General features: G+C 38.6%; 2 protein-coding genes across 11 annotated transcripts in view; one reads left to right on the top strand and one right to left on the bottom strand.

Annotated features, from left to right (window-relative positions):
• C2H2orf88 (chromosome 2 C2orf88 homolog) overlaps nucleotides 1-26,789 on the top strand; it is an 80,502-nt gene extending 53,713 nt beyond the window's left edge. For 3 of the 7 annotated variants that reach the window (XM_070802210.1, XM_019969471.2, XM_070802193.1), the window contains exon 2: nucleotides 23,027-26,789. In XM_070802210.1, coding sequence (XP_070658311.1) covers nucleotides 23,197-23,484 — 288 coding nt within the window. In that variant the 5' untranslated portion in view covers nucleotides 23,027-23,196 and the 3' untranslated portion in view covers nucleotides 23,485-26,789. Of the gene's footprint in view, nucleotides 1-19,454 lie in introns of those variants that run through there. The other 4 variants (XR_011570439.1, XR_011570441.1, XR_011570440.1 and 1 more) reach the window with 4 other exon arrangements.
• The window catches only part of HIBCH (3-hydroxyisobutyryl-CoA hydrolase), a 152,255-nt gene that overhangs the window by 8,727 nt on the left and 116,487 nt on the right, over nucleotides 1-27,041 (bottom strand). Inside the window, exons 14-15 of one of the 4 annotated variants that reach the window (XM_070802166.1) lie at nucleotides 23,014-23,080; nucleotides 1,636-19,457 (exon numbers count right to left, since the gene is read on the bottom strand). The exons of 2 other annotated variants lie outside the window; for them this stretch is intronic. In XM_070802166.1, the coding sequence (XP_070658267.1) occupies nucleotides 19,451-19,457; nucleotides 23,014-23,080 (74 nt within the window). In that variant the 3' untranslated portion in view covers nucleotides 1,636-19,450. The remainder of the gene's footprint in view (nucleotides 1-1,635; nucleotides 19,458-23,013; nucleotides 23,081-27,041) is intronic. One more of the 4 variants, XM_070802175.1, reaches the window with a different exon arrangement.

Raw genomic sequence — 27,041 nt, 5'->3', positions numbered from 1 at the left:
ATTGAGAAGAGTTGGCCCCACGTGTGACGTCATGAAGAGCCCCTGTGACAGCCTGCTCAAGACCAGCTGCACACAGCGTGTGTTCTGTGTGTCTGAGGACGAAACCAGCTACTCAGTATCCAAGACTGTACGGTAGTGCCCTCTAGGTGACCTTGAGACAGACCAAAATCACATCTGCTAGCTTTTCTAGCCTTTACTTTTTCATGAGAGTATTACATCTGAGTTCGTGTCTGTTTGCCAGTTTAGCTGGTGTCATTGGATCCGGTTAAGAATTTACAGTCAGATTTACCAATACAGAGTCCTCTGCTAACTCTCTGATTTTCATGGACCTCTACAAGAAGGGAAATATACTCTTAGTGTCCATTATTACAGAACAAACAATGACAAACGTGCTGCTAGGAACTTTGTTATTTTTTTAATGAACTTTATATTTTTAAAGAATTGGCATTTCAATTAACTGCATTAAACTTTGTTTTTATTTATTTTTTTTTAATTTTATTTTATTTTTAAACTTTATAATATTGTATTAGTTTTGCCAAATATCGAAATGAATCCGCCACAGGTATACCCGCGTTCCCCATCCTGAACCCTCCACCCTTCTCCCTCCCCTCCCCTCCCTCTGGGTCGTCCCAGTGCACCAGCCCCAAGCATCCAGTACCGTGCATTGAACCTGGACTGGTGACTCGTTTCATACATGATATTATACATGTTTCAATGCTATTTTCCCAAATCTCCCCACCCTCTCCCTCTCCCACAGAGTCCATAAGACTGATCTATATATCGGTGTCTCTTTTGCTGTCTTGTACACAGGGCTATTGTTTCCATCTTTCTAAAGTCCATATATATGCGTTAGTATACTGCATTGGTGTTTTTCTTTCTGGCTTACTTCACTCTGTATAATAGGTTCCAGTTTCATCCATCTCATTAGAACTGATTCAAATGTATTCTTTTTAATGGCTGAGTAATACTCCATTGTGTATATGTACCACAGCTTTCTTATCCATTCATCTGCTGATGGGCATCTAGGTTGCTTCCATGTCCTGGCTGAAAGACAGTATATTCATTCAGCTTTTAAAGACTACAGTGTGGTTTTTATTATATAGATATTTGCATTAATTCAGGGCTAGGGCCCATTTAAAGCTATAGCTTGAGATATGAAACCTTAAAACCTGTTTAAAGGCTTAGAATATGAAATAAACTCTACAACAGTAATAACCATTTCTGTTAATCTAGTATTTAAGAAAGACTCTCAAGGATTTAGCAGCCTGTTCATTCCCAGAGCAGATTTTGGAAGTTTTTGTGTTTTTTCTTTGATAGAGCTGTGTGTATTGGCTCCACTCATGTTCAAGTTGGGGATTCCCAGGTGGCTCAGACAGTAAAGAGTCTGCCTGCAGTGACCTGCAAGACCTGGGTTCAACCCCTGGGTCAGGAAGATCCCCTGGAGAAGGAAACGGCAACCCACTCCAGTATTCTTGCTGGAAAAATTCCATGAATGGAGGAGCCTGGCAGGCTACAGTCCGTGGGGTCACAAAGAGTTGGACATGACTGAGTGACTTCACTTTCACTTCACTTTCATATTCAAGTTATAGCTTTTTGGTGAACCTTCCCTGACATATTCCCAAGGAGCTTACTCACCAGGCTCAATCTGATGACATTGAATCCAGGATGGAGGGCCACAGCTTCAGGATGAAATATACAGAATGAGCTGCTGTAAACTACATCTTCTATTTGAAGGATGTAAGATCCTCTAGAGAAGGGCAGTGTTCTTGCCTGGAGAATCCCATGGGCAGAGGAGCCTGGTGGGCTACAGTCCATAGGGTTTCAAACAGTAGGACATGACTGAACGACTAACATTACATTACATTAGCATGGAGGGAACCAAGTAAAAGGGGCTTTCTTTTCTTTACATGTGACTCTGATGTATGTGTGTGTGTATATGTATAAGTGTTGGGATTTGGGGAAGGAATGGTGGGGGAAAAGACATCTTTGTATTTTATTTTTGCTGGCAGTGGCATGAATAAATGGCCACTTCACATATTGGGACAAAGATAATGCTAAAGATCCTTTCTGGGCATTTGCACTAATTATAGCCTGAATGAGCTGTCATCTCATTCTCACTCTATCTCCCTTTGATTTTATTTTGTTAAGTACATTTTGAAAGCACTTATATTGATGGATATTGGTCCTGAAGACACAGAAACTCATTAAATACTGGCTAGATGGTTGAAGAATGTTCTCATTGACAACTCTTTATGTATCTTAAAATGTTAAACTATAGTATAAAAGAAATTGATATTCAGTATTTTTGAAAAGTGTATTTTAAAAAACATTTCATACTTATACTTCTATATCAGCCAGTGACAAGACAGCCAAAAAACTTTTCTTTGCTAACATCCAGCATTAAATATATCATACCTTTAACTGATAGCTGTGGTAACTTTCTAACCTGCCAGATGAATAATACAGTCTAAGAATTAACTTAGGAGAGCTCATCCTAAGGCCAATCCTTAGAAGGCCAATCATATCTGCCCAACTATTGGCATGCATTAATAGTGAACACTGTTGAAACTATTGCTTCATTATGAATCAACTGTCTTATTAGAGGAGACTGAAATTATATAAAGCTTATTCTTCAGTGACATACAGGTTGGGATTTCATTGCCTTTAAGGTAATTTTATTCACATTTCTTTATTCACATCTGTAATTTTATTTATTTTTGTTCATGACACACAGCTTGGGGGATCTCAGTTCCCCAACCAGGGACTGAATCCAGGCCACAGTGGTGAAAGCACCAAATCTTAGCACTACCAGAGACCAACAGAGAGGGCTTCCCTGGTGGCTCAGTGATAAAGAATCCACCTGCAATGCAGGAGACAAGAGTTCGATCCCTGGGTTGGGAAGATCCCCTGGAGAAGGAAATGGCAGCCTATTCCAGTATTCTTGCCTGGGAAATCTCATGGATAGAGGAGCCGGGAGGGCCACAGTACACAGTCACAGAGTTGGACGTGACTTAGCAACCAAACAACAGCAAGACCACCAGGAAACTCTCTGTTTTTGCCTTTTCTCATGTCTGTCAAGTGTTTGAACAGCTGTTACCATGAACAGAAGTAGCATAAACTTTTTGTTTTCAGCTCCAATTTTCCTTTCAGGATCACTCTTCCAGAAAACCACAGAATTACAATCTGATGAACAAAGATATGGGATTACCAATCCTGTTCTATCAGGGCAAGTACATCTTTTCTAAGCATGTGACGATAAGAAATTCCATTATACAGTTACTGGACCAGTTGATTAACCAATGACATGAATGTATCAGTGTCATTTTATCCAAGAGAGGCCCTGAAGACCAGAGTTGATGGCTAGTCCTACATAGTGGTCTCTGGGAGCCTGGGAAGCTCTGAGTTATAATGTCCCTGCTGCTGGAGACCAGATCAGACACTAGGCCAGTGACCAGAGAGTAACAGGAGAGCCTCGGAAGGAGCTGTATTGGTCTTTGTCAGAATTAACTTCAAAGCTAGAGGTGGGGAGGGAGGCTCTGTAAATTCAAGAGGGGGAGGATGTTTAACACTTAAAACCTATAAGTGTTAAACACTAAAAAATTATAAGATAAAGTATTATTGGAGCAACTGTTATTCTCAGAAGAACCTGTAATTAGGAATGGGAGCTCACACTGGCCAAGTGTGACCTCTCTGGGTCAGTTTCCTCTGCAAGTGGAAATATCCAGGCCTGTCTGCTTTTTGGTGCTATTAGTTGGAAAGAAGCAGATGGTAAACATGATATAAATTAATAAACTGAATGATAACTATAGAATATTCTATCCATGATAGAAGCAGTGTCGCTAAACCTAGTTGGTGGCATAAATATTTTATCACTTAGATATTTTGCAGTCCTGTAGATAATCAAGATAATGTACTCAAACTAAAGACTGTACTGTAGGGAATGGTGTATCACTAATCCATTTCTTTAGAAAGGCTGTCTATCCCTCTTCCCACTCCACTCCCATTAGCTACAAGTTCAGGAACAATACTGTTTAGGACAAAGGACCATCATATCCAATTTGTAAACTGATTTCTCTTTTATCGACATGATTTCAAATCAAAGCGTTTGACATTTCCATCAAGATATAAAACATTTCCGTAACCTATACATTTCTTTCATGCCTCCTTCCAAGCAGTCCTTACCAACTCCCACTCAAAAGAACTGCTCTTATGATTTCCATTCATAGGATTAGTACTGTTCATTCATATAAATATGACCAATCTTTTGTATCTGACCCAACATATTTCTGAGATTCATCCATGTTGCTGCATGGATTGTACTGACAAGTGGTATTCCATTTTATGGATATCCCAGTTTACTCATCCATTCACCTATTGATAGACATTTGTTTTCAGCTTTCAGTATTATGAATAAAGCTGCTATGAACATTGGACTAAAGGTTTTTTGCAGACATGTTTGCATTTGTCATAAATAAATGCCTAGAAATAAAATGGTGAGTTCAGTTCTTTCAAGTGGTTGTACTGTTTTCCACTCACACCACAATATATGCATTCCACATCCTCACCAGCACTAGGCATTGCTAGGTTTTTAAATTTTAGAAGTCCTAATGAGTGTATAATGGTGGTATTGTTCTGAAAACAGCTTTTTAATTTTTACTTTACATACAGCAAAGCTGACATTATTTTGGTGAGCAGTTCTATGAGTTTTGATATATGTATAGATTCATATACCACTATGACAATCAGGATACATAACAGTTCTCAGTTCAGTTGCTCAGTTATGTCCGACTCTTTGCGACTGCATGCACTGCAGCATGCTAGGCTTCCCTGTCCATCACCAACTCCTGGAGCCTGCCCAAACTCATGTCTATCGAGTTGGTGATGCCATCCAACCATCTCATCCTCTGTCATCCCCTTCTCTTCCGGCCTTCAATCTTTCCCAGCATCGGGGTCTTTTCAGAGGAGTCAGTTCTTTGCATCAGGTGGCCATAGTATTGGAGTTTCAGCTTCAGCATCAGTCCTTCCAATGAATTTTTAGGACTGATTTCCTTTAAGATGGACTGGTTGGATCTTCTTGCTGTCCAACAGACTCTGTAGTGTTCTCCAACACCACAGTTCAAAAGCATCAATTCAACGCTCAGCTTTCTATATGGTCCAACTCTCACATCCATACATGACTACTGGAAAACCGTAACTTTGACTAGATGGACCTTTGTTGGCAAAGTAATGTCTCTTCTCTTTAATACACTATCTAGGTTTGTCACAGCTTTTCTTCCAAGGAGCAAGTGTTTTAATTTCATGCCTGCAGTCACCATCTGCAGTGATTTTGGAGCCCAAGAAAATAAAGTCTGTCACTGTTTCCATTGTTTCCCCATCTATTTGCCATGAAGTGACGGGACCAGATACCATGATCTTCATTGTTTGAATGTTGAGTTTTAAGCCAGCTTTTTCACTCTCCTCTTTCACTTTCATCTTTGCTTTCTGCCATAAGGTGGTGTCATCTGCATATCTGAGGTTATTGATCTTCCAGCATCTTGTTTCCAGCTTGTGCTTCATCTAGCCCAGCATTTCTCATGATGTACTCTGCACATAAGTTAAGTAAGCATAACAGTTCTAACACCCCAAAAAAGTTCCCTTTTGCTGCCTCTTTGTAGTCACATTCTCCTCTTACCCTGACCCCCAAAGACCACATCTGTTGTCTGTTCCTATAGTTTTGCCTTTTCCAGAATCATGCACTATGCAATAAATAAAATCATGCAACATAAAACCTTTTAAGACTGGGATCTTTCAATCAGCATAATGCCTTTAAGAGTCATCCATATTGGTATCAGTACCTTTGCTACTTTCAATTTTTGGCAGTCGTGGATAAACTGTGATAAATAACTACATAAAGCTTTTTATGTGAACACAAATTTCATTTCTCTAAATACCTAGGTGTGTTGAAATCCCTTATGATTATACAGTGGAAGTGAGAATAGATTTAAGGGCCTAGATCTGATAGATAGAGTGCCTGATGAACTATGGAATGAGGTTCGTGACATTGTACAGGAGACAGGGATCAAGACCATCCCCATGGAAAAGAAATGCAAAAAACCAAAATGGCTGTCTGGGGAGGCCTTACAAATAGCTGTGAAAAGAAGAGAAGCAAAAAGCAAAGGAGAAAAGGAAAGACATAAACATCTGAGTGCAGAGTTCCAAAGAATAGCAAGAAAAGATAAGAAAGCCTTCTTCAGTGATCAATGCAAAGAAATAGAGGAAAACAACAGAATGGGAAAGACTAGGGATCTCTTCAAGAAAATGAGATACCAAAGGAATATTTCATGCAAAGATGGGCTCGATAAAGGACAGAAATGGTATGGACCTAACAGAAGCAGAAGATATTAAGAAGAGATGGCAAGAATACACAGAAGAACTGTACAGAAAAGATCTTCATGACCCAGATAATCACGATGGTGTGATCACTGACCTAGAGCCAGACATCCTGGAATATGAAGTCAAGTGGCCTTAGAAAGCATCACTATGAACAAAGCTAGTGGAGGTGATGGAATTCCAGTTGAGCTGTTCCAAATCCTGAAAGATGATGCTGTGAAAGTGCTGCACTCAACATGCCAGCAAATTTGGAAAACTCAGCAGTGGCCACAGGACTGGACAAGGTCAGTTTTCATTCCAATCCCAAAGAAAGGCAATGCCAAAGAATGCTCAAACTACCACACAATTGCACTCATCTCACACGCTAGTAAAGTAATGCTCAAAATTCTCCAGGCCAGGCTTCAGCAATATGTGAACCATGAACTTCCTGATGTTCAAGCTGGTTTTAGAAAAGGCAGAGGAACCAGAGATCAAATTGCCAACATCCGCTGGATCATGGAAAAAGCAAGAGAATTCCAGAAGAACATCTATTTCTGCTTTATTGACTATGCCAAAGCCTTTGACTGTGTGGATCACAATAAACTGTGGGAAATTCTGAAAGAGATGGGAATACCAGACTACCTGATCTGGTATTGAGAAATTTGTATGCAGGTCAGGAAGCAACAGTTAGAACTGGACATAGAACAACAGACTGGTTCCAAATAGGAAAATGAGTTCGTCAAGTCTGTATACTGTCACCCTGTTTATTTAACTTACACGCAGAGTACATCATGAGAAATGCTGGACTGGAAGAAACACAAGCTGGAATCAAGATTTCCGGGAGAAATCTCAATAACCTCAGATATGCAGATGACACCACCCTTATGGCAGAAAGTGAAGAGGAACTAAAGAGCCTCTTGATGAAAGTGAAAGTGGAGAGTGAAAAAGTGGGCTTAAAGCTCAACATTCAGAAAACGAAGATCATGGCATCCGGTCCTGCCGAGGACCAGCCCCCGCTGATCCAGGGTATTCGAAGGGGAGACGGCGTTGGCGACCTATTCAAATGGTAATTAGAGATATAAAGAGTAATAGAATGAGGATAGCTCAGTAGGAAAATTCAGTGGAGAAAAGAGGCTGAGTAGCTTGGTTTACGCGGAAAATCAATATAACCCGTGACACCAGGTTAGCTCTGACCACGGAGGCCGCAGGCGCCCTCTCGAATAGCGGAAGGTGCCCCACCTTAGACACCTTCTCGAGTGGGTCTTAGAAGCCCAGGCAAATAAGTGGTCGCAGAGGATATCCACGCTCCAGATGGAGACTTCAGCCGGAAGTTAAAGGAAAGAATGACATGGGGAGACCAAGCATTGGTGAGCAAGGCCCCTAGCTTTATTTTTAACAGGGGCTTTTATACCCTAAGTTACACATAGAGGATAATAGGGGATGCAAAGTCAGCAGTCTTTGATTCTTATCAAAAACCAGGGTTTCTTTCCTGCAAATTTATCGTATACAAATGGTTTAGGTGATTTACATCATCTTCTGGCCAGAAGGCCTACTAACATTTTATGACTCTTGACAAGGACTTATCAACAAAGACTTATTTTCCCTAAGAGTAATTATTTTAAGGTTTGGCGCCATCTTCTGAAGATAAAATTGCATTCCTATAGGGCGGATGTGTAATGGGTGTACAACAAAGGAAAGAATTTATTACCTTAAGGGTCTAAAGTTACTAACACCAAGGCCACTACTTATTTTTTCTACATAACAACTATATTAATTAATACACATTCAAGGATACAATTCAGGGGATGTGAAAACTTGGCAACAAGCATTGGCTCATCAATGAAATCCTTTACTAGTTTATTCTGACAGTTTCTAACTCTCTGAGAGGCTCTAAAGCTATTTGAATATCTTACGCTTCCTGTGCCTCTCGAGGCTGGGAGACTGTAAACAATCGTATGCATAGCGGCAGGAGTCCGGGTAAACTTGTCAGGCGAGTTAGAGAGCCATCTGAGGGGTTTGGATTTAAACACTCCTAATTGCCCAGGAACTTTATTAATTGGAGCTGTAAGTTAACTCTCTGACAGAGAGAGCGAGATGGTGGTAGGGGACAGCCTCCAGCAAAGTCAGAGGTGAGAGCACAAAGCAATAAAGTAGGCAGACTCTGGTTTTTGGGGGGGAAAATGCTCGAGAATATCCGGGCGGACTCCTGAGGCTCGATCCCGCCTTTGCGTATGCCGAGCCTCCTTCCTCATGACCTTTGTCACGAGCGGAATGCCTCACCGGCTCCCAGCACGGTCCCATCGCTTCATGGGAAATAGATGGGAAAACAGTGGAAACAGTGTCAGACTTTATTTTTGGGGGGCCCCAAAATCACTACAGATGGTGACTGCAGCCATGAAATTAAAAGACGCTTACTCCTTGGAAGGAAAGTTATGACCAACCTAGATAGCGTATTCAAAAGCAGAGACATGGTCCCGGGTGGGTCCGCGCGTAAGCAAGATCCAAGCAGCAGGCGGCGCCGACACCCAGGTGTCCCTCAAGTTAAAAAAAAAAAAAAGCAGAGACATTACTTTGCCAACAAAGGTCCATCTAGTCAAGGCTATGGTTTTTCCTGTGGTCATGTATGGATGTGAGAGTTGGACTGTGAAGAAGGCTGAGCGCCAAAGAATTGATGCTTTTGAACTGTGGTGTTGGAGAAGACTCTTGAGAGTCCCTTGAACTGCAAGGAGATCCAACCAGTCCATTCTGAAGGAGATCAGCCCTGGGATTTCTTTGGAAGGAATGATGCTAAAGCTGAAAGTCCAGTACTTTGGCCACCTCATGCGAAGAGTTGACTCATTGGAAAAGACTCTGATGCTGGGAGGGATTGGGGGCAAGAGGAGAAGGTGACGACAGGATGCGATGGCTGGATGGCATCACTGACTCAATGGACGTGAGTTTCAGTGAACTCTGGGAGTTGGTGATGGACAGGGAGGCCTGGCGTGCTGCGATTCATGGGGTCGCAAAGAGTAGGACACGACTGAGCAACTGATCTGATCTGTTATATGATAAGTAGTTGTTCCAACTTTATAAGAAAATCCTAAGCTGTTTCCCAGAGTAGCTGTGCCATTTTGCATTCCCACTAGCAATTATGAAAGTTTCAATTGCTCTGCATACTTACCAGCAGTTGGTATTGCATATTTTTAATTTTACCCATTTTAATAGATGTACAGATGTATCATACCATGGTTTTCATTCTTCAAATGGCCAGTATTGTTGAGCATGTACTGGTAGGCTGCAGTCCATGGGGTCGCAAAGAGTCGGACACGACTGAGCAACTTCACTTTCATGTACTTACTTGCCATCCACAGATGATGTCTTGCATGAAAATTCTGTTACACATCCTTTAAAAATTGGATTGTTTTCTTACTGTTGACTTTTGGTATTTGACCATTCTAGATTGGATTCATTTGTTGGGCAAATGACGTGCAAATATTTTTTTCTCCATCTGGGGCTCATCTTTTTACTTCCTTAACTGTGTTCTACTCAGAACAAAAGTTTTCAATTTTTCTTTAGTCAAGTTTATCAGTTTTTTTTATGGTTCATGCTTTCAGTGTCATATCTAGAAGCTCTTTGTCAAACCCAAGATCATGAATGTTTTCTGTAATGTCTTGTGAAAGTCTTATATTTTACATTTAGATTTATGACTCCCTTTGAGTTAATTTTTTATATAAAGGGTAAGGTATAGATCTCTGAGGGGGTGGATATGACTGTCCAGTTGTTCTAGTTCCAGTCATTGAAAAAATGAGCCTTTTCGCACTGAATTATTTTTGCACAGTTGTCAAAACTCAATTGACCATACTCCTGTGGGTTTATTTCTGGACTCTTCTATTCCAAAAATTTGTGTGTCTGGCCTTTCATCAATATAGAACTGTCTTGATTATTGTAGCCTTTTAATCATTCTTAAAAGTGGGTAATGTGAGTATTCCAAATTTGATCTTTCTCAAAATTGTTTTGGCTATTCTAGTTTCTTTCTTTGCATTTCCATAGTGAGCTTAGACTTGGTGTGTTTATAACAAATCCTGCTGGGATTTTGAATGGAATTTTAGAATCAGTTTGTCAGTGTCTACAAAAAAGCCTCCTGGAATAGTGCTTATATGTAAATTTATATATATATAAATTGGGGGAGAACTGACATCTTAACAATATTATCTTTGAGATCATGAACACTTTATCTATTTAGTTTACAATTTATATTATTCACATATGGCATATACAGTGTAGTTTTTCATATATTTTGTTAAATATACCCCTAGCTGTTCAGTTTTTATATATTGCAAATGGCACTAATTTCATCTTTCAATTACTAAGTATACTGAAGTACAGTTAATTTTTCTATAACTTTGTACCATGAGACTTTGCTAAAATCATTTATTCTATTAATTTTTTCATATATATTCCTTTGGATTTTTTACATACATATACAAGTCATGTCATCTGCAATTAAAGGCAGGTTTTTTTTTCTGACAAACTGTATGCTTTGTTATTTCTTCCCTCTAGTACAATATTAAGTAAAAATTGCAAAATAAATAGAAATTGTGAGAATAAACACTGTTGCCTTGTTCCCATCATGGCTAAAGTTATTCAGTCTTTCACTGTTATATATTTGTTTGAGGAAGACTCTCCTATTTCTAGTTTGCTAAGAATTTTTATCGTGAATGGTTGTTTTATCAAATGCTTTTACTGCATCTATTGAGATCATCTGGCTGTTTTCTATATTAACACAATGAATTATGTTCATTGACTTTTGAATGTTACAATCAAAATTTACATCGTGTTCTGGTATAAATCCCACTTGGGTCATGATGTAGCAACCATACTCTATATATGCTAGATTCAATTTGCCATTAAAAAAGTGTTATGTGAGTCTGTATTCATGAGGGATATTGACTTGCAGAGTGTTCTTTTCTTGAACTGTCTTTACTTGTGGTAGCAGGGGGATCCTGACTTCTTACAGAATGCATATGGAATCCTCTCTCTCTATTTTCTGGAGTTTGGGCAAGATTGGTATTAGTTCTTTCTGAAACATTTGAAAGAATTTAGGACTTCAGAGTTGCCATTTGAGCCCAGAGATTTCTTCCCAGGAAGGTTTAAGTTATAAATATGATTTCTTTCATTTATATAGGGATGTCAGACTTTCTGTTTTCTCTTGTGCCAGTTTTGGTGGTTTGGTGTGTACAGAGTTGCTCATAATATTCCCTTCTTCGTCTTTTAATGAGTAAGGAGTATACAGTAATGTCCTTTCCCCATCGCTTCTTGGTTATGTGTGTCCTCTCACTTTCTTGATCAGACTAGATACAGACTTAGCTATTTTATGAGATGTTCTTTTAAGCACCACTATTGGTTCCATTTCCTTTCCTTTTTTTCTGCTCTCATCTATACTATTTCCTTCCTTCTGTTTACTTTGGGTTTAATTTACTTTTCCTTTTCTAGCTTTTTAAGGTGAAAACTTAGATCACTGACTTAATGCTTTCTTTTCTGTTACAAGGATTCAAGTCTATCAGTTTCCCTTTAAACTTTCAAAAGTGCATTTAAAAATTTTTGATATGTTGTGGCTATTACTTGGTTGAAAATATGTTAATTTCCTTATGATTTCTTCTTTGTCCCATGGGTTTTTGTTTAGTTTTCAAGTATCTGGGACTTTCCTGGATATTTTTTTATTTATTAATTCTGTGATAGTTGGAAAATATACTCTAAGATTCCAAGCTTTTGAAATCTGTAGAGACTATCATGTAGTCTCTCTCGGTGATTGTTCTATATTCATCTTATAAGAGTGTATCCTACCGTTGTTGGGTATAATTTTCTATAAATGTCAGTTAAGTCCAGCAGAATTATAGTGTTGTTAAAAAACTGAATTCCTTATTTTTTCCCTTTGGGTATTCTAACCAGTTACTGAGAGAATACTGTTTCTGCCTTTAATTATCAGTTTTTCTTAATGTGTTTTGAAGCTTTGTTATTAGTTACCTATACACTTATGATTATAATGTCTTCTCCTCATTGACACATAAAATGTCCCTCTTAATTTCTGTAATACTACTGGTTCTTTGAGGTCTGATTTGTCTGATATTCATATAGCCACAGCAGCTTTTTTATACTTCTTGTTTGCATTGTATATCCTTTCTCACCTTCTCTTTGCAACCAGTATATTTGTATGTAAGGTGTATCTCTTATAATTAGCATATAGTTGGAGTTTTTAAATAGACTTCCTTTTTTAGAGCAGTTTTAGGTTCACAGCAAAGTTGAGCAGGAAATAGTTACCTTCTTCCCATTCCCCTCACCCGCTCCAACACACACAGCCTCACCCACTGTCAACACTCCAATCTGAGAGTTACAGTGAATCTACATTGACATATGACCTCTCCAAGTCTTTACCGGACGTTAGGTTTCATTCTTGGTGCTGTACATTATGTGGGCTTGACAACTGGCACATTATCCATCATTATAGTAGCACACAGAGAACTACCCTAAAAATTCTCTGTGCTCCACCTAGTCAATCTTCCCTCCTCTCTACGTGCTGTCAACCCCTGGGCTTTTTACTGTCTCCATAATTTTCACTTCTTCAGACTGTCATACAGTTGGAAAGATTGTCTTCTTTAGAGCTTAGTAATATGTATTTAAGGTTTTTCAGCTACTTTTCATGACTTAATAACATAATTTCTTTTTAACACTGAATAATACTCCATTGTCTGGATATACCACTGTTCACCCATTCACCTACTGAAGGACATCTTGGTTGCTTCCAGTTTCTGCAATTTTAAATAAAACCGCTATAAACATCCATGTATGAGGTTTTGTGTCGACATAATTTTTCAACTCATTTGGGTAAATTCCAAAGAGTGTAATTGATGGATCATATGGAAAGAATATATTTAATTTTGTAAGAAACTGCCAAACTGTTTTCCGCAGAGGCTGTGCAACTTTGCTTTCTGTTTCTCCACATCTTCAAATAGTGTTTTGTGCTGTCAGTGTTCTGGATTTTTGCCATTCATATAGATTGTACTGATATCACAATGTTTTAAAATGCAACTCCCTAATGATATATGATGTTAAATACTCCTTCACATGCTTATTTCCCTTTTGTCTTCTCTGGGAAGGTATGTTTGTTCAGATCTAGTGTCCATTTTTAAGTCAACCTGTTTTCTTATTAAGTTTTAAAGAGTTCTTGTATATTTTGGATAAACAATCCTTTATCAGATATGTTTTTGCAAATACTTTCCCCCAGTCTGTGACTTGTCTCCTCATTTTCTGGGCAGTGTGTTGCACAGAAATCTTTACTTTTAACAAAGTCCAACTTATCACTCCTTTCTTTTGTGAATCATGCCTCTGATATTGTATCTGAAAGGTCATTGCCAAACCCAAGGTCATTGAGATTTCTCTACATTTAACTCCTGGATTTTATCTTTTAAGTTTTATAGTTTGCTTTATATTTAGACCATGGCTCACTTTGAGTTAACTTTTGTGAAAGGTGTTAGGTCTAAACTTTTTTTTTTTTTTTACAATGAATGTCCAGTTGTTTCAGTACATATTGAAAAGACTGTCTTTGCTCTATTACCTTTGCTCCTTTGTCAAAGATTAGTTGATTACATGTGAATCTTATTTACCTAGTCTGCCTTTTAATTCAAATTTTTAGTTCATTAAGTAATTTCTGATATCTATGGTCAGCAACTTTGCTGTTTGTTTTCTATTTGTCCCATTATTTTTTTCTTCCTATATTCATCCTTTCCTGCCTTCTTCTAGGTTAAATATATCTAATGTCTCATTGTTTTTAAGCCATATTTACATTATGTTTTTAGTGGTTTCTCTGTTCAGTTTTTTAAAATCTTCCCTCCCCCCCGCCTTTTCAGATTGGCTGTATCTATGGATTTATATTCAAGCTTACTAGTCTTTCTTCTCCGATGCCCAATAGCCCATATAATGAGTTTTTCATTTGCTCTTGAATTTACTTCTTGTGTGTTTTGTTACAATTCCTATTTCTCTGCTGAGATACTCTATTTGCTCACTCAATGATCATTTTTCCTTTATGTCCTTGTGTGTGTATGTTAGTTGCTCAGTTGTGTCTGACTATTTGTGATCCCATGGCTTGGCTCCTCTGCCCATGGAATTCTCCAGGAAATGATACTGCAGTGAGTTGCCATTCCCTTCTCCAGGGTATCTTCCCACCCCAGGGATTGAACCTGGGTCTTCTGCATTGTAGGCAGGTTCTTTACCATCTGAGCCTTGAAATTATTTACATTGCTGTTTAAAGTTCTATTAAGTTCTGTTAATTACCAAGTGCTTGGTCATCTGTGGATCTGTTTCTAGTAAATTTTATTTCTTGAATAGGCACATTTTCCTGCTTCTTTGCATTATTAGTAATATTTCATTATGTGGTAGACATTGTGGATAATTTGTAGGAATTTGGATTATGCCATCTTCCTTTAAACAGTATTGAATTTTATCCTTTGTTCAAATGGAACTGTTTGTGCAAACTTAGTCCAGTACAGCCCATTGGACTGGCTGCCTGTTTTTAAAAAATTAAGTTTTATTGGAACTTACTCCTTGCCCGTCTGTTTACAAATTATCTATGGCTGCCTCTGCACTACAATAGTAGGCCTGAGTAGGGTAACATGGGCCATGTGGCTCACAAAACTAAATTATACACAGTAAGTCCCCTATATGTGAACATTCAAGTTGCGAACTTTCAAAGATACAAACGTGTCTTGTCACTTAAGTTAGTTCCCATATCTGGCCTACATGTGTAATCCTCTGCAAGTGATTCTGCTTTTGCATATTTTACTGCACAGTACAGTATCTTTATTTCAAGTTTAGGATGTCCAGAAGCAAGCATAAAAGCAGCAGTGATGCAGCTGGTACAGTTAAGAAGCACCAGCTATTGTTACTGTAGTATTGTACTTTTCAAGTAAAAATGTTTTATTAAAAATATATATATATATATATTTTATTGAAGTATAGTTGACTCATAATGTTTCAGGTTCACAGCAAAGTGATTCAGTTATACAAATACACATATATTATTTTGAAATTATTTTCTATCATAAGTTATTATAAGATATGGATATAGTTCCCTATGCTCTACTGTAAATCTTTGTTGCTTGTTGTATATCTATTTTTAATTAGAAATCAAAATTATATTCATATTAAATAAAACAGAATCAAAATGTCATAATTAGGCAAAAATTCATAAGTTTTCTAATATATATTTTACACATTTGTGTATATACATACATATATATATACACACTTGTGTATATATATATACGTATATATACACACACACATATATATATATATACACACACACACAAAAGCTTTCCTACTACACTTGTTAAAGGCTTGAGAAAGAACATCAAATAAAAAGAGAAGGAGAAATTGGAGAACATAAACTAAATGAAATGGGAATACTGAATATGAAATAGAAAAAGTAAAACAAACTAGATAAAAATAAAAGATCATCATATAGTCCAGTTGTTTTTAAACATGACTGCTCTTTAGAAACATAATATCTGGAGCTCTGGAGAAAAGCAATACCTGAGCATTTGTATTTTTCAAAAAATTTCAAGATAATTATGATATGCATCTGGATTTTAAAAACTGACTACAGGTTTTTCTATTAGATCCCAGCTTTGGTAATATAAAGCTCTATTATTTTTCTGTTGACCAATCATGATACAGTGGTATTAAGTGAGTAATAGTTACATAATCACAATAGTAAAAGATGTTTATCAGTTTTCACAATCAATAGCCAGACAAAAAATAGAAGATAATTATAACTAAGTCATAGTGGGAACATGATTAAGTTAACAATATAAAATAATTACATACAATTGGGGGGGGTCAAGCAGAGTGATGTTGTAAGTTGAACTGCATACATGCACATGTTTTCATCGACTAGTCAAAGTCTTTTGCTTGGTGCATTTAATCCATTTATTTTAAGGTAATTACCGATATGTATGATCCTATTCAGAGAAGGCAATGGAACCCCACTCCAGTACTCTTACCTGGAAAATCCCATGGACGGCGGAACCTGGTACGCTGCAGTCCATGGGGTCGCTAAGAGTCAGACACGACTGAGTGACTTCCCTTTCACTTTTCACTTTCATGCACTGGAGAAGGAAATGGCAACCCACTCCAGTGTTCTTGCCTGGAGAATCCCAGGGACGGTGGAGCCTGGTGGGCTGCCGTCTGTGGGGTCGCACAGGGTCGGACACAACTGAAGCGACTTAGCAGCAGTAGCAGCATTATCCTATTACCATTTTCTTAATTGTTTTGGGTTTATTTTCGTAGGTCTCTTCCTTCTCTTGGGTTTTTTGCCTAGATAAGTTCCTTTAGCTTTGATTGTAAAGCTGGTTTGGTGGTGCTGAATTCTCTTAACTTTTGCTTGTCTGGAAAGCTTTTGATTTCTCCATCAAATCTGAAGGAGTCTTGCTGGGTAGAGTATTCTTGGTTCTAGGTTCTTCCCTTTCATCACTTTAAATATGCCATGCCATTCCCTTCTGGCTTGTATCATTTCTGTTGAGAATCAGCTGATAGCTTGATGGGAGTTCCCTTGTTGCTTTTAATATTTTATCCCTGTCTTTAGTCTTTGTCAGTTTGATTACTGTGTGTCTCAGTATGTTCTTCCTTGGGTTTATCCTTCCTGGGACTCTCTGTGCTACCTGGACTTGGCTGACTATTTCCTTTCCCATGTTAGGGAAGTCTTCAGCCATTATCTATTCAAATATTTTCTCAGGTCCTCTCTTTTCCTTTTGGGACCCTTATAATGTGAATGTTGATGTGTTTAATGTTGTCCCAGAGGTCTCTTAGGCTGTATTCATTTCATTCTTTTTTCTATGTTCTGTCCTGTGGCAGTGATTCTCACCATTCTGTCCTCCCAGTCATTTATCTTTTCTTCTGCCTCAGTTATTCTGCTGTTGATTCCTTCTAGTGTATTATTCATCTGTTTATGTGTTCTTTAGTTCTTCTAGGTCTTTGGTAAACATTTCTTGCATCTTCTCAATCTTTGCCTCCATTCTTTTCCTGAGATCCTGGATCATCTTTACTATCATTATTCTGAATTCTTTTTCTGTAAGATTGCCTATCTCCACTTCATTTAGTTGTTTTTCTGGGATTTTATCTTGTCCATTCATCTAGGACATAAATTTCTGCTTTTTCATCGTGATTAACTTTCTGTAATATGGTTTTTGTTTCAGCAGCTGTGAGACTGTGCTTCTTGCTTCTTCTCTCTGTCCTCTGATGGATGAGGCTAAGAGGTTTGTGTAAGCTTCTTGATTGGAAGGACTGGCATGGGAAAACTAGGTCTTGCTCTGGTGGCCAGGGCCTTGCTCAGTAAAGCTTTTATCTAATTGTCTGCTGATGGGTGGGGTTGCACTCCCTCCCTGGTAGTTGTTTGGCCTGAGGGGTCTACAGGCTCTATGGTAGGGTTAATGGTGAATTCCAAGAGGGTTTACACCCAGGGGGACCTTCCAGTGCCCCGTCCCTGTGGTGAGCCCCTGCCAACCCATGCTCCATAGGAGGCCCTCCAACACTGGCAGGTGGTGTTCAGTCTCCTGTGGGGTCACTGCTCCTCTCCTGTGGGTCTTGGTGCATGCAAAATTTTGTTTGTGCCCTCCAAGACTAGAGTGTCTGTTCCCCTCAGTCCTCTGGAAGGCCTATAATCAAATCCCGCTGGCCCTGAAGGCCAGATTCCCTGAGGAATCCCAGTCCCTTTGTTGGATGCCCAGGCTGGGAAGCTTGACTTGGGGTTCAGAACCTTCACAATAGTGCAAGAACTTGTTTGGTATTATTGTTCTCCAGTCTGTAGGTCACCCACCTAGCAGGTATGAGATTTAATTTTATTGTGATTGCATCCCTCCTACCAACTTGCTGCAGCTTCTTAGTCTTTGGACGTGGGGTTTCTTTTTGTGGTAGGTTTCAGCGTCCTCCTATCAATGGTTGTTCAACAGCTATTTGCAATTTTGGTGCTCTCACAAGAGGAGATGAGTACATGTCCTTCTACTCTGCCATTTTCAAAAATGTTTTATTTTTATACACTATTTGTGTGAAAAGTATTATAAATGTATTACATACAGTACTACATAGCTGATTGTGTTAATTGGGTACCTAGGCTAACTTTGTTGGGCTTAGGAACAAACTGGACTTACAAATGTGCTCTCAGAATGTAATCTGTTGGTATGCAGGGGACTTAATATATTATCTAGCCCTTTAGTGAAAAGTTTCATTAAACTCTGCTCTAGGGTTCACTCCTAAAGTGTCACATAAAGTAGTAGCTAAATGCCTCAAGTGTTCAGTGAGGTTTCTTCACTTTGGCTGGTGTGGAACTTCAGGAATTCCCTAGCACTATTGAAATTATAGCATCACTGTTCAATTCTAAGTCCCAGAGCAGGTATTCATTTGCTAAGTCTTGCAAATGTTTCTGTATATACACACCCCAGCCCTCAACCAAACCAGATTTAGGTCTGCTTTTCTGATGCACATCAAAGCTAAGCAACTGACACCAGGTTGTGGTGAAGGACAGCAGTTTTATTGCAAGATGCCTAGTGTGGGGCCAAGCAAGGAGAATAAACAGATCGTGGTCAAAATCCCTGAACTCCTTGATGGCTTTAGTCAAGGGGTTTTTGTTTTTAAGAAGCTTTATTACCCATGTTCAGATTAATTAAGGATGCTGTAGTGACAAACATACAGAAACACTGTTTAAAACATAGTCATTAAATAGAAAAGTATCAAATTTATTTTTTATCATTGGACATTTTGTCTTTAAGTTTTTATTTTACATTGGGGTAAAGTTAATTAACAATATGTTATTTTCAGGTTATAGTGAAGTGATAAAGTGATTCAGTTATACATATACAGGTATATATTTTTCAAGTTTTTTTTTTTTTTTAAGGCAGGGTGAGGGAGACGGTCTCGGGATGTGTGATCACCTCATGGACATCCTTCTAATTGGTTAGTGGTGAGGTAACTAGGTGGCACTTTGGAGTTAATATCATCAACCTTCTGGTTCCACCCAGTCTGGGGTCTGCATGCTGGTGGTCAGCAGACAGTTAACGTCCTTCACCTGGTGGTTTTAGTATCTGCAAAGCAAGAATATGGCTCAAGGTATTATCTATAGCACTTGAAGAGGAACTAAAGATCCTTGACTTTTTTTCACAGCTATTATTATTTTGTCTTGCTTGACTGTTTTCCTTTGTTTCTGCATTTGTTCTTTGGAACTCAGAGAAGGGCTTAGAAAAGGCAGAGGACCCACGGGTCTCTCCCGAGGAAGGCCCTGCAGGGTCCTGCTTGGTTTTAGTGAGACCTCATGCAAATTTCTTCCTCCCTCCAAACTCCTTTTTCTCTTGAATTCTCTTGTAATTTCATCTGCTTCAGTAATTCAGTCTCTGCCTCTGTAACACAGCAGAATTGCCACTCTGCTTGGACTCAACCTTCTAGTGTTAAATGCTGGAAGATGCCCCAGGCAGAATCTCAAGATGATCCCTTTTTTTCTTGGTGAACCTGGCTGAAGCTTTATCAATTTTATATTTTCAGGAAGCCAGCTTTTTTTTTCGATTGATTTTTTCTTTTTTCTTTTTTTTTGGTCTCTTTCATTTATCTCTGCTCTGGTTTTTATGATTTCTACTAACTGGGTTTTGTTTGTTCTTTCTCTAGTTGCTCTAGGTGTAAGTTTAGGTATGTTTCCTGATGTAAAATTGTATGGCTATAAACTTCCTCTTAGAACTGCTTTTCCTGCATCCCATAGGCTTTGGGTCATTGTGGCTTTTGTTTTCATTTGTCTCTAGGTATTTTCTCTGATTTCTTCAGTGGTCTATTGATTTTTTAGTAGCATACTGTTTAGCCTCCACGTGTTTGTGTTTTTTACAAGTTTTTTCTTGTAGCTGATTTATAATCTCATAGTGTTGTGGTCAGAAAAGCTGCTTAATATGATTTCCATTTTCCTAAACAAGTTTACTTTGTGGCCCAGCATGTGATCAATCCTGGAGAATGCTCCATGTGCACTTAAAAAGAGTGTGTATTCTGCCTTTGAATAGAATGCTCTTTAAATATCAATTATCTCCATCTAGTCTGATATGTCACTTAAGGCCTGTGTTTCCCTATTGATTTTCTGTCTGGTCTGTTGATGAAAGTGGGCCATTAAAATCTCCCACTATTATTGTTACTGGCAATTTCTACTTTTATAGCTGTTAGGAGCACCTGAATATATAAGGCAAATACTATTTTGGGTGCATATGTGTTTATACTTGTTATATCTCCTTTGATTGATCCCTTTATCATTATGTAGTGTCCTTTGTCTCTTGTAACAGTCTTTCTAGTCTATTTTATCTGACAAGTATTGCTCCTCCAGCTTTCTTTTGATTTCTATTTGCATGGAATATCTTTTTCCCTCCCCTCACTTACAGACTGTATGTGTCCCTAAATCTGAAGTGAGATTCCTGTAGACAGCATATATAAAGGTCCTGCTTTTTTTAATCCATTCAGCCAATATAGTTCTTTTAGTTGGAATGTTTGATCCATTTACATTTAGGTAATTATCAATATATATGGTTCTTATGGCCATTTTGTTAATTGTGGTGGATTTTTTTTCCCCCTCCCCTTCCTCTTGTTCTTTTCTCTTGTGACTTTTAGTACTGTATTTGGATTCCTTTGTGTGTGTGTGAGTGAATTTATTGTAGATATTTGGTTTGCAGTTATCATGAGGTTTTGATATAGCACTCTATATATAAATAAGATTGTCTTAAGTTACTGGTCTTTTAATTTCAAATACATTTCCAGTATCCTGCATTTGTACCCTCTTCACAATTGCTAGTTGTGATACTGTATTTGTATCGGATGATTTCCTACCTTTACTGTATGTTTGCCTTTACCAATGAGCTTTTCCATTCATAGTATTCTCGTTTCTAGTTGTGGCCTTTTTTTCTTTCCTGCTTAAAGAAGTTCCTTTAGTGTGTTACAAATCTGGTTTGATAGTGTCAAATTCTTTTTGCTTTTGTTTGTCTGTAAAACTTTTGATTTCTCTGTCAAATCTGAATGGAGAGACTTTCTGGGTAGAATATTCTTGGTTGAAGGTTCTTCCCTTTCATTACTGTAAATCTATCGTGCCATGCCCTTCTGGCCTGCAAGGTTTCTGCTGAAAAACTTTATGGGAATTGCCTTGTATATTATTTGTTGCTTTTCCCTTGTTTTAGTATTTTCTTTCTTTGATTCCCACCATTCTGTCTTCCAACTCACACTTATCCATTTTTCTGCCCATTTATTCTGATGATTTATTCTCATGTATTTTCAGTTATTGTCATTGTTCATCTCTTTAGATCTTCTAGCTCTTTATTAAACATGTATGTATCTTCTTGTACTGTGCCTCCATTCTTTTCCTGAGACTTCGGATCATCTGTACTGTCATTACTCTGAATTCTTTATTTGCGGGTAGACTACCTAGCTTTACTTCCCCTGGTTGTTGTTTAGGGCTTTTATCTTGTTCATTGTCTGTGACATATTCCTGTGCCATCTCCATTGTGTCTGACTTTCTGCGATTGCCCTTTCCATTTCACAAGCTGCAGGGCTGTAGTTCCTCTTGCTCCTGCTGTCTGCCTCCTGGGGCACGAGGCCAGTCTAAGAGCTTGTGCAGGCTTCCTGGTGGGAGGGACTAGTTCCTGTCCATTGGTGGGCAGGGCTATTTCCAAGGATGTGTTTAGCTGGCAGTTATGGGCTCATGAAGACTTTAGGCAGCCTGTCTGCTGATGAGTGGGTCTGTGTTCCCACCCTGTTGGTTGTCTGCCTTGAGGGTTCCCAGTACTGGAGCCTATAGGGTCTGGGGTGGGGCCAGGTTTTGGGGAGAAAATGGCCACCTCTGAACTTCCCTCATGGCTCAGCCAGTAAGGAGTCTGTCTGCAATGCAGGAGACCTGGGTTCGATCCCTGGGTTGGGATGATTCCCTGGAGAAGGAAATGGCAACCCACTCTAGTATTCTTGCCTGGAAAATCCCATGGACAGAGGAGTCTGGCAGGCAGCAGTTCATTGGGTCACAAAGAGTCAGACACGACTGAACAACTTCACTTCTCTTCTTCACTTCTCTCTATGGCCACCTCCAGGAGAGCTCATTGTTGTTCTTCAGTCATTCAGTTGTGTCCAACTCTTTGCGACCCCATGGACTGCAGCATTCCAGGCTTCCCTGTCCTTCACTATCTTCTGGAGTTTGCTAAAACTCATACGCATTGAGTCGGTGATGCCATCCAAACATCTCATCCTCTGTTGTCTCTTTCTCCTCTTGCCTTCAATCTTTCTCAGCATCTCACCTGGCCAAAGGAGCTCATACCAGTGAGTTTTCCCCAGGATTATGCCCACCAGTGTTCTTGTCCCCGCGGTGAACTACAACCAAAGGCTATATATCGTTTGCTGAACCCTGGTGTACATAAAAAAAAAAATCTAAGGTAACAACAGTTTGACTCTTTTCAGTTTTATAAAAGTTTCATGATCTTGAAAAAATGTTTCCTATTTCTTAATTGCCAGTTTTGAATGATTATCTTTTCTATTGATAAGATAAAGCTGTTGATACCTTAGTAAAGTAGTAAAGATTTGTTTCTACTTGCTACCTAATTGGGCACAATTTGCATTATATGACTTCAAAATGAAATTTACCTTCTCTTGACAGATAAAACACTACATGTGAAGATTGGTGAAAGGGAATATTGATTTCTGAAGTGTCCTGGAGAGGAAAAACACTGGTCAGTATCAAGTGGACAATGCTTGGTGTTTTCCAAAGATGCTATTGAAGTAGTCTTTGCTACTGCTTCCCTTCACTCAGTCAGAGCTCTTCATAACATGGGCTGCATGAAATCAAAACAAACTTTCCCATTTCCCACCACACTTGAGAGTGAGAAGAGGCATGTGAGTGAAGAAAACTTTATGCCTGAAGAGAAATTTCTACCCAGGATACCTTCTCTAGTTAATGTCAAAGAGGAAGTGAAGGAACCCCCAGGGCCTCAAATTGTGGTCTTCGAATTTGCACAGCACCTGTCCCAGGAAATCTTGAGTGATGCCTTGCAGCAGTGGGCAGGCAACAACCTCAAGTACTATGACATCCCATATATTGAGAGTGAAGGGCCTTGATTCTATGTGTAGGATGACAACACTTTCTTGAACTGTGGATAAAGTTGGTGCTAGTTTAAATACATGAAACAATAGCAGAAACTGGTGTGAATAAATACAAATAACTTCATCTGGGTGTAAAGAAAAATATTACAATAGCTTCAAGAGTCTAATACCTAAAATGAAGTGTTTTAAGCAGTTCTACATTAACAGCAGTTTCTCTCTGCTTGGTCTTGGATTTGAGTCATTAAAGGTTTAAATGTAAGTCCTCTGGAGCCACAGGAATCAATCAGCTGTGTGTCACACCACTTCCTTCCAGAGGCAGTAATGCCATCACCAAAGAAGTAAGAATTTTAAAAGCACCTTGGGTTTACAAAATAACTGTCAATTTAAACAAAACCCGCAAGGTACGAAAGGATTTTTCTTGAAATGCCTGGGTAAGGGAATGGCACTCAAGCCAGAGTGGTTAACGATGGGTTTGTTTGTCAAAACCTTTTGGGTCAAGGTTTGGATCCCTCCTTAACACAAATGGTCAAACATAAGAAAGCAACCCATGTGGAAGAGGTCTACCATGAACCCTGTCCTTAATTAAATATTTACTTTTGTAGATGAAAAGCATAACTATCACCTGGATAGTTAGTCAGGGCCCTAACTAATCACAGCTGTTATTGGATGATTCAGACTTTGCATATAAGCATCTTAACGAGATACAATTTATAGAAGTCATGACAATGTTTACTGCACTGAATTAGGTAGCCCAGTGATATTACTATATAAGAAAACAAGCATGCATAGCTTTTATAAACAGCAATCCAAAAAACTAAAGTAACAGAAACCCTAGCTGGTGAGGTAGGAAGAAGAACCCGGTCTCAGTGCTGCATGTGTGTTAAGTTTTACTGTCTCACAGATATAAGGGATTGGTACATGGACAGGCACCATTCAGATTACTATTCGGATTATGCATGAGATTTATAGTTATTACAAAAGATCAAATACTCCTCTAAAGGAAATATTCACATGTATATTTTTACTGGTAAAAAAGCCCATGGGGGCATTTACAGCCATATACTATACTATTTTCATAAATTTGGCTTTTTGGGGAAGTTTTCTGAAAAAAAAAATTAGTTTAAGATAGTGACAGAAAATTCAGGAAAGCAGAAAGAAGATACCAAGAAGACATAACTTGCAAGAAAACTGATACATTATAAGATCCTTTTACTAAGATACAGTAGACCCTTATAATCAAAAATAAAGAAAGGCAGAAAAAAGCTTGTGACCTCTAATGACATAAATGTATATGACCTTATGAGCAAGCAGAATTGTGACCTCTAGTTTTAGCATTATACTTTGAAGCCCACAGTCAAACAGACTAAATTCTCCAAGGTAAATGGGCAAAGAAAATTTTTCAAAGTGACAGGCGTGTCATCTTTCGTTGCATTTGTACAACTGGTCATTTAACCTTCACCTGCTCCCAGGGTTTGTACTGTACTGTTGTACTTATAATCTAGCAACAGAAACAGAAGAACCACCACCCTGTTCATACAAAGATCTGAAGTCACAAGGCTAAGAATAGAAAGTTCCCAAAACATGCAAAACATTTCCAGCTCATGAAGAAAAATTTAGTTTTATGAGTGTTTATACTAATAACTCAGACAAAAGCCTAGATGTCATTTTTCATTCATTTTATATCTCACATCATATACTTTCACTACAAGGTCATTGCTGTTTAAAAGATATAAGTATATAAGATAATACATATTATGGTGAGAACACAAAGCCATATGAAAGTGCATTACACTAGATTTTTCAGCATACATAGGGATATAGACTAGTAGGCTTTGATTACACCTAAATATTTTAACCTCAGGTTCCTCCTTTGCCCTGGCCTTTACTTTCTAGGGGAGTAATACAACGATGTCTGCCAGATCGTAATCTAGCTAGAAGCCTAATCTCTGTTGTCACCCTCTCTGATTCTATGGCTTTGTCACTGAGCACCACCTCCTCGCTCCCAACTCATTTTAACAGAGTTATAGTAGCTTGTGACACAGAGACTTAAAGCTTGTATAGTCAGTGAGTTAGTGGATAAACCATGTTGGGGGCAGGCAGGAAACAGCTAGATCAAATGTACTGCATATGACTGTTATCAAGATATAGTTTGGTGTGATGGCAAAATAAACGAGAACATCTTTGACAGGATAATTCCATTTCTAACCTGCCTTAATATTTAAATATCAGATTTCCTCCATTTGAAGGTCTTTCATGAACAAAGTAGAAAGGCTGTTTGAGAAGGAAGGAGACAGACATTAAGAAGACAAGACTGAAAGAATTATTAGCTACTGGACCTGAAAACATTTGTTCAAACTTAGATCACAAACACGAAGAAATAAGAACAGTGACCAAACTATAAGGGAAAGAAAAGCGGGGGAAAGAGGGACCAAGAAACAACACTCCCATCAGGCTCTAAAAACAAGCTTCCAGTATTGCTATTTGAGGGCAAGACCTGCCCCCGCTCCCACACCACTCCATTGGTTACCACATGACACGTGCAAAACCATTCAATCTTTTACCTCAAAAACACCCGGTGGAGGGGGAGATGAATGCCAGCAGATGACAGAGTACCTGCAGGGGCAGCTGTAGAAGCAGCAGATGAGCGGAGAAGAGGCACCAGTTCCTCACTTAAAGCCCACACACCCACAGACGCACTCTCACCGCTCCCTTCCCCATGCAGCCTCTCTTCAGTGCTAGTCACCACCTTTTATGCCCGGGCCTTTGATCCGAGACCTCTCCACTTTGTTGCCTTATCAGTTCTTTGCAAACCACCTATGGTTATTAGCACTTAAAGCACAATTTTGAAGGGGATAAATGTGATCTTAGTCCCAAAGGAATCGTTTGTGTCAAACTGCCTTATTAGTATTAAAGAGAGACATGCTGAATGAATCAAGTAGCATGACACGTGTATAGCCCACTCGGTATCATTGGCATTTTATGAGATAGGGGAACTATACTTTTGTAATTAAATATTTTTAGAAATCAGAAGTTAAGAGACAAATTATAATATCAATGAACAGTAATTTAAAAACAAAGTTCTAACAAATAAATGGCTTGCTTAATCATAATTCCCTCATCCTGTATCTTTGTGACCAAACTGGACATGTCTTCCCTGCAGCAGTGGACACGAGCTCAAACGTACTCCCTACATCTTGGAATGACATTTGTTAGCAAATTCTCTTCACTGTAAGACTTACCTATGAAATGGTATATTTTTTCCAATTATTTTTGTGAAAACACTTTTCCTAACTGTACAATAAAAGTCCAGTTGCAATTAACTAGTTATGAGTTCTTGTTTAATTGATGCAAGCAAGTGCGTTTTCCCATTGTGTGATTTAAAATTTTTTTAACATAAAGGACTTAACATTTTTTGCATTTCTAGCAAATACAAAGAAAATAAAGATCCATTTATACAAAATATTTTCCTAGATCATTTGCATCCATATTTAGGAGCTTTAAAAATATAAATGTAGGACTTCCCTTGTGGTCCAGTGGCTAAGAATCCATGCGTCAACTGCAGAGGGCATGGG

Source organism: Bos indicus, chromosome 2 (assembly GCF_029378745.1).
Source record: "Bos indicus isolate NIAB-ARS_2022 breed Sahiwal x Tharparkar chromosome 2, NIAB-ARS_B.indTharparkar_mat_pri_1.0, whole genome shotgun sequence".
NCBI lineage: Eukaryota > Metazoa > Chordata > Mammalia > Artiodactyla > Bovidae > Bos > Bos indicus.
The sequence above is the reverse complement of the archived record's forward strand: the minus strand, read 5'-3'. Positions and strand labels throughout refer to the sequence as shown.